The sequence below is a fragment of the Pygoscelis adeliae genome, unplaced genomic scaffold (assembly GCF_000699105.1).
Source record: "Pygoscelis adeliae isolate BGI_AS28 unplaced genomic scaffold, ASM69910v1 Scaffold150, whole genome shotgun sequence".
Lineage (NCBI taxonomy): Eukaryota > Metazoa > Chordata > Aves > Sphenisciformes > Spheniscidae > Pygoscelis > Pygoscelis adeliae.
This window is the reverse complement of record NW_008823872.1, coordinates 1,171,735-1,178,827: the sequence shown is the minus strand read 5'-3', so window position 1 is coordinate 1,178,827 and position 7,093 is coordinate 1,171,735. Positions and strand designations below refer to the sequence as shown.

At 49.0% G+C, this 7,093-nt stretch overlaps 2 protein-coding genes across 2 annotated transcripts; one reads left to right on the top strand and one right to left on the bottom strand.

Moving 5' to 3' along the window:
* Positions 1 to 74: 74 nt before the first annotated feature.
* RABEPK (Rab9 effector protein with kelch motifs) lies at positions 75 to 2,121 on the top strand. The gene is made up of 4 exons (XM_009334364.1): positions 75 to 327; positions 911 to 1,060; positions 1,245 to 1,394; positions 1,633 to 2,121. Exons 1-4 carry the CDS (start codon positions 153 to 155, stop codon positions 1,929 to 1,931), a joined length of 774 nt encoding a protein of 257 aa, XP_009332639.1. The 5' UTR covers positions 75 to 152; the 3' UTR covers positions 1,932 to 2,121.
* A 1,189-nt stretch (positions 2,122 to 3,310) lies between these two features.
* HSPA5 (heat shock 70kDa protein 5 (glucose-regulated protein, 78kDa)) lies at positions 3,311 to 7,062 on the bottom strand. The gene is made up of 7 exons (XM_009334354.1): positions 6,833 to 7,062; positions 6,379 to 6,516; positions 5,992 to 6,104; positions 5,519 to 5,909; positions 4,963 to 5,200; positions 4,597 to 4,764; positions 3,311 to 4,199 (listed from the first exon to the last, which is right to left on the bottom strand). Exons 2-7 carry the CDS (start codon positions 6,427 to 6,429, stop codon positions 3,640 to 3,642), a joined length of 1,521 nt encoding a protein of 506 aa, XP_009332629.1. The 5' UTR covers positions 6,430 to 6,516; positions 6,833 to 7,062; the 3' UTR covers positions 3,311 to 3,639.
* Positions 7,063 to 7,093: the final 31 nt, after the last annotated feature.

Genomic DNA, 7,093 nt, shown 5'->3' with positions numbered 1-7,093 from the left:
GGAGCCGGCCCCGAGATACAGAGCTGCGGGGTCGTGGGGGTGCGGGCCGGGCCGGCCGCAAAGCCGCTGCCAGGCCCCTTCCTGGCGGCTGTTACTTGGGAAGGGGAGTGGAGCGTGTTTTCTGTCACCGCGTTGACTGCTTCGTTAATCAAATGTCTGCGTTAGAAACAGGAACCTGGGAGAGTCCTGACGTGAGTGGTGTTCAGCCGCTGCCCAGGACCTTCCACACATCCTCAGCAGCTATAGGAGACTGTCTGTACGTGTTCGGAGGGGGAGATAAAGGAGCAGAACCTGTCACAGACCAGCGGCTTCACGTGTTTGACACAGGTACCTCTGGGCGCATGAAGGGCCGTTACACCAAACGGTGGAATCCGTCCTCTGTTGAATGCGAGGTCTGCGTTTTGGTTCAATCAAAGACATGGAAATGTTGGGCCCTGCTTTGGCTACGAGTTTAGATGGATGGGTGGATGTTCCTCGCTGTTGATGTGCACTTACCTTTATGTAGTCACTGGGAATTTGGGCCAAAATGGCAGCATAAAGCTCTGGGATGAGGAATGCCATGGGAGACGGGAGCGGTTTGTCACATTTGCCCAGCAGCCGATTCCTTTCCGTGGTGGCATCGTCCTGTGCTGCTCACGTGCTGTCAGACTTGTCCTGTTCACTCTTGCAGCCCTGTGCGCGCCCGGAAGGGTTTGCTTTCCGGTTTGCATTAATCTGTCCTGCTACTGGGCGACCCAAACAGCACACGGAGCTCCATCAGAGGGCTTGCCTGCACTGCATGATACAGCGTTAACTCTTCTCCGACTCCACTGGAGGCGCTTCCTTAGGAAGCCTCAGCAGGGCTCTGGGGTCACCGGTTTGTAGAGCTACCAGAGTTTTCCTCCTAATGCACGTGTACTCCCATTTTTAGCCACCTTGACCTGGTCCCAGCCAGCTACTCATGGTGACCCCCCCTCTCCTCGGCACGGACACGTTGTGGCTGCAGTCGGGACCAAACTCTTCATACACGGAGGTCTAGCTGGTGATATTTTTTACAATGATCTGTTCTGCATTGATATAAGTAAGTATGGACGTAGGTACCGCAGAGCAACAGCTGTTGTGTGATGTGTTTTGACTTTGGGGAACCTTTTTTCTAAAAGATCAGGTTTTAAGTGGTTAAAATATTGCCATATTTGCTTAAAACATCCAAACTTGTGGGTTTTTTGTAATGCATAACCACAGACATGTTCTTTTTCTCCTAACAGATGACATGAGATGGGTTAAGATACCAGCCACCGGTGATGTCCCAGGAGGACGGGCATCCCACTCATCAGCTGTGTTTAAAGACCACTTGTACATTTTTGGTGGAATAGGTCCAGAGGGGACACTAGATACTACATACAAGTATCACACAGGTAGGGAGACTTCTCTCAGCTGTGTAATGGTAAATGCCAGTCTGGTGGAAAATGCATTACCCCCTCACCCTCCTAGTAGTCAGTGGCATTGCTCTGGAGTTACACCAGTACGAGACTAAATGCGGAAATGCTCTATAATGTTGAAAACTAGTCTAGTTAATGACGTCACTGTCCCAGCATGCTTTCTAAGCCTGTGAAGCTACATTTGAAGATGTGAATGTGTGTCTTTGCACTGCAGAGAAGCAGCAGTGGACGCTCCTACAGTTTGATTCCCCTCTGCCTGCTGGGAGACTGGACCACGCCATGTGCGTTGTTCCCTGGCGGGCTGGCAAGAGCGGAGACATGGGAGCTGTCACCGGGGAAGACAAAGCTGGGAAGGAGGCGACTGTGTCAGCAAGTGACAAAGCTGACCCCCTCCACAACAGCCAGGATGAGGGGTGCACCGAAGACACAGTCGTCCATCTACTGTTAGTATTTGGTGGGATGGACACACAGGGGGAAATATACAGAGACTGTGTTGTCAGTCTGATCGAATAGCAGAGCTGCGGTCCTGCACAGCACCAGCCTTTTCTACAGTTTTTATAGTACTGTCAGATTACGCTAATTCTCCTTTCCAATAAACAAATTCTTACCCTCAAACAGACGGCACTGTGCTACCGCACCCCTGGGGTACGGGCGCTTTCTCCGTAGGCAGTCCTGCTGGCAGCAGGTACAGCGTTCCCTGGGGCAGGCACGTGCCTGGACAGCTTTCAGCCTGACGTAACCTCATGTACTGTTGGCTACAGAAACACTCCTATCTGCAAAGCCGCAGTGTTACCTGGAAACAGAGTTGGGGGGGGTGATTTGAGTTTTAGCTTTCAGTTTTGAAAAAGAGTGAGTGAAAACCAGAAAAAATGTCCCCTACACCAGGGGAAATGTAAAGTGCTAAGGGGTTTTAAGGAGGTATTAGAGCAGGCACCACAAAAGCTCCTTCTGTACTCAGTTTAGTTATCTAATCCCATGGCTTGGATGAAAATCATGGATCAAATAAGAAGACCAAGTTCCAATTAGGCTTTTTTTTTAAATTTAAGTGTAGGCTAGTTTTCAGAAAACTAGACTATTGTCTCATGTGAGACTAATAAAGCTCCTAAACCAGTTTTAATACTGCAGAAGTTGTATTTGTAGTTAGGCCGGTCTCCTCTCCCTCACATGCTTTGCATTTAAGTTTGCATCATCGCTGATGCAAATAGCTCTGCCAGAGCTCTGACTGATTGATAACTACCTCTCCAGCCAGAGGCTTGCAGGCTCCAGTGAGGCTGCGCAAGCAAAGAGGGACCACCCCCCTTTCCTTATAAGGATCTATTACATCATAAGCCTCACTCAGTTCCAAGTATACCAGGACACTTCAGAAACAGGGTGTAGCGCTTGTCAGGAGTTCCCGTTCAACCAAGGGCAACGGAGCTGTTTGCACCACCTGTTCCCCACCCCTGAACAGGCTGCTCGCCAACAGGAGAGAGGTACAAGCGTCTGTCAGCACCGCACAGGCTGAGGTCAGGTCCCCTTAGGCCTCAGCAAGGCTCGCCAGCGTGGAGCAGTAGCCCCGAGGCAGGGAGGAACTCGGACTGCACAGTGCCCGCATGGTTACAGCTCTCAAGCCTCTCAACCTTCTCCTTTCCAGCTTTCTCCACGCCAAGTAAACTCGGGGCTCTCCTCCGCAAGAGAAGCGGTAGGGCAGCCAGACTTGGGAGGCGCAAAGCTCACCTGAGGGTAGGGCTGTTGCCATTTACAGGATCCCAGGAAAGGCTTGCCTTCCTTGAAGGGGAACCGTACCGACGGCTGATCCGAATCCTGTCGTTCAGGATCACGGTCACGATGTCCACATCCCGGTTAAAACTAGCTGCTGTAACTAGGTAATGGAAACCACAACTAGAACAGAGTTCCAGTGTAAATAACAAATTTATTGTGGTCACTTCAGGTAGAAAAGTTCTACACCAAATTCACATGACCGAGTTGTTAAATAGAACGCTTCCACTGCCAAGACTTCTAAACCCATTTCGCATTTACACTCCCCCCCTGCTACCCCTCCCTCCCCAGACATCAAGCAACTGCTAACGAAAAGCAGTATACAGCCACTTCGGGCTAGCGTTTCCAGCTCCACTCACGAGTGAAGATTCAGAGTTACATTCCAAATTAAGAGTTCAATATTTTAAACAAGTGTTCCTGAGTCCAATATATACACACACACCACATTCAGAGATGCTAGTATCTACAACTCGTCCTTCTCTGCTGCTTCCTCTTCACCAGGGGGAGGGCCTGCGCTTCCGTAGAGCTTGCTAACAATCGGCTGAACAACTTCCTCCAGCTCTTTCTTTTTTGCTTTGAAGTCTTCAATGTCTGCGTCTTGATGGCTCTCGAGCCACTCGATCTTTTCCTCCACCACCTTCTCTATTGTTTCTTTGTCTTCAGATGACAGCTTACCACCCAGCTTCTCTTTGTCCCCAATCTGATTCTTCAGAGAATAGGCATAGCTTTCCAGCTCATTCCGGGCATCGATGCGCTCTTTAAGCTTCTTGTCCTCCTCAGCAAACTTCTCAGCATCGTTAACCATCCTCTCAATCTCTTCTGGTGTCAGCCGATTCTGATCGTTTGTAATCGTGATCTTGTTTTTGTTGCCAGTGCCTTTGTCTTCAGCTGTGACACGGAGGATTCCGTTCACATCTATTTCAAAGGTAACCTCGATCTGGGGGACACCACGAGGGGCAGGAGGGATCCCAGTGAGATCAAAAGTTCCCAGAAGATGGTTATCCTTGGTGAGGGGACGCTCACCTAGAAGACAATTAGATACGGTTTCTTTCTTTCCTGGCTGTGGTTGTACTTTGTGAAACCACGAGCTACACACTTCTTAAAGGTAAGGTTAATTTCAATCCGACACCTGTCCAGACACCTCCTACAGCATCACCCCCTGCTCTGAAGAGCTCTTCAGAATAGAGCCATGGAAAAAGACACATTTGAAAAACGTTCCAGTAACAGCTTTTGACGCAGGTCAAGACGCCTGGTCAGAGCAGCTTCAGAAAGCCAGCACTGTTACCAAGCTCTTCTCCATGAGGAGACATCCATAACCATCTAGAAGTATCTACAGCCTTTGTGATAAGACAGTAGCAAGTATTAAAGTCCTGTAGACAGACTCCAGCTGTCAACATGGTCCACCACAGGTGACACTTACCTTCATAGACCTTGATTGTCACAGTTGGCTGATTGTCAGAAGCTGTGGAGAAGATCTGAGACTTCTTTGTGGGAACAACAGTGTTTCTTGGGATCAGTTTAGTCATTACGCCTCCGACGGTCTCAATGCCAAGTGTCAGAGGACAGACATCAAGCAACACCAAGTCACCTGTAACAGATCAAGGGAAGACTGACATGACTTCAACCTGAAAAAAACAACATCTCATCACTGCAACCAGGATCCTGAGGTCTCAGAGGCACAAAACTTCTTAAGGACTGGAAAAGAAGTTCTGCTACATTTGTCAATAACTAATATCCACTATTCAGAGTCAGCGCTCTCTTGAAGTGACAGTGAAGGTGTCATTACCTGTGTCTTGGTCCCCAGAGAGAACGCCAGCCTGGACAGCCGCACCATAGGCTACAGCCTCATCTGGATTAATGCCACGAGAAGGCTCTTTCCCGTTGAAGAACTCTTTAACTAATTGCTGTATTTTGGGGATGCGAGTAGAGCCACCGACAAGAACAATCTCATCAATGTCAGACTTCTTTAGGTCAGAATCTTCCAGAACTTTCTGAACAGGCTTCATAGTGGAACGGAACAGGTCCTAGACAACAAAAAAGCCCAGGACTGTAAGACTGTATTCCCACATGCCTAGCCTCCGATTTATGCGGCCTTAGGGTACAAAGAGCAACCACTATAGAAGAGGAACATCAACTGGCTTATGACCAGCCTTGACAAGACCTCAGCTGTCATAAACACACGCACAGCCCCAGCTACCCTGGCAAGGAGCAGCTGCCTGCTTTTCAGTGCAAGCAGGAAGTTATTCATACCCCAAAGTGCAGTGTCAGAGCGTGAAATACTGCATATCCACAAGTCTCCAATCTAGAGCTGAGGCAATGTAACTTTACCTTTCTAAACTTACCATGTTCAGCTCCTCAAACTTGGCTCGAGTAAGCGTCTCCGAGAAATCCTCTCCTTCAAAGAAGGATTCTATTTCAATTCTAGCCTGGTGCTGAGATGATAAGGCTCGCTTTGCTTTCTCTACTTCCCGTCTTAACTTCTGCACAGCTCTGTTATCCTTCCTGACATCTTTTCCAGTCTTCTTCTTGTAGAGTTTGATGAAGTGTTCCATAACGCGTTGGTCAAAGTCTTCTCCACCCAGGTGAGTGTCGCCATTAGTAGCCACAACTTCAAAGACTCCATTGTCAATTGTGAGGAGGGAGACGTCAAAAGTTCCACCACCCAAGTCGAACACGAGGATGTTCTTCTCACCCTCCCTCTTGTCCAGTCCATAAGCGATGGCAGCAGCCGTTCTGTAGAGGGAACAGCCCATTCAGCAAACGGGGACTACCGCCCCCCACCTCCCCGGCAGGCAGGATAGGTTAGGCTACTTACGGCTCATTAATAATTCTCATCACGTTCAACCCAGCAATAGTACCGGCATCTTTCGTAGCCTGACGCTGCGCATCATTGAAGTAGGCTGGCACAGTAACAACAGCATGGGTAACCTGAATAAGGAGCAAGAGATTCATTTTGATTCCAAAATTGTAAAAAAGCACATAGCTTTTAAATAACCGCAGCAATGCTGATAATTACCCCATTGTTCTTTAAAGAGAGGCAAACCCCCCCTACCAGCTGAGCCCATTCAACTGGGCTGCCTCAGGGGCCAGCAGCACTGAACAGAGTTTAGGATTTCAAGGTTAGTCCACAGATCCAGCCCACCCATCTTTAGTTTTGTAAAGCTGCTGCTTAACTTCTTACTAGTAGCACTCAGGAACTTACTTTCTTCCCCAAGTAAGCCTCTGCAGTTTCCTTCATCTTTGTCAGGACCATAGCGGAAATTTCTTCAGGAGCAAATGTTTTTGTCTGTCCACCTCCAACATCGACTTGAATATGGGGCTTGGCTTTCTTTTCAACAACCTAAAGAGAACAACGCATACTGTCCTATTCAACAATTCACAGAATTATTCCCACTTGTCCGAGTGTTTCTCTGAAGATTAAGCAAAGCCTCTATGGCACAACATAATTTCAACACTACTTAACACAAGGAACTGTCGTTTGTACACCATGGCCACATCACTGCACCCTAACCCTCCGCTTTCTTCCCCAAGTAAGCCTCTGCAGTTTCCTTCATCTTTGTCAGGACCATAGCGGAAATTTCTTCAGGAGCAAATGTTTTTGTCTGTCCACCTCCAACATCGACTTGAATATGGGGCTTGGCTTTCTTTTCAACAACCTTGAACGGCAGGTACTTGATGTCCTGCTGCACAGAAGGGTCGTTCCAGGTGCGGCCGATGAGCTGCTTGGCATCAAACACGGTGTTCTCGGGGTTGGAGGTAAGCTGGTTCTTGGCGGCATCCCCAATCAAGCGCTCCCCCTCGGGCGTGAACGCCACGTAGGACGGCGTGATGCGGTTGCCCTGGTCGTTGGCGATGATTTCCACGCGGCCATTCTTGAAGACGCCCACGCAGGAGGAGGTGGGGCCGAGGGCGATGGC

What these genes read in the sequence shown, in the direction of transcription:
- RABEPK (XM_009334364.1), top strand. Translation starts at nt 153, where the DNA reads ATGTCTGCGTTAGAAACAGGAACCTGGGAGAGTCCTGACGTGAGTGGT. An exon ending in GCTTCACGTGTTTGACACAG is followed by an intron (nt 328 to 910) that starts GTACCTCTGGGC and finishes TCCCATTTTTAG; the next exon opens with CCACCTTGACCTGGTCCCAG. An exon ending in TCTGTTCTGCATTGATATAA is followed by an intron (nt 1,061 to 1,244) that starts GTAAGTATGGAC and finishes TTCTCCTAACAG; the next exon opens with ATGACATGAGATGGGTTAAG.
- HSPA5 (XM_009334354.1), bottom strand. Translation starts at nt 6,429, where the DNA reads ATGGTCCTGACAAAGATGAAGGAAACTGCAGAGGCTTACTTGGGGAAG. An exon ending in AGTTTGAGGAGCTGAACATG is followed by an intron (nt 5,201 to 5,518) that starts GTAAGTTTAGAA and finishes TTTGTTGTCTAG; the next exon opens with GACCTGTTCCGTTCCACTAT. An exon ending in CTCTGGGGACCAAGACACAG is followed by an intron (nt 4,765 to 4,962) that starts GTAATGACACCT and finishes GATCTGTTACAG; the next exon opens with GTGACTTGGTGTTGCTTGAT.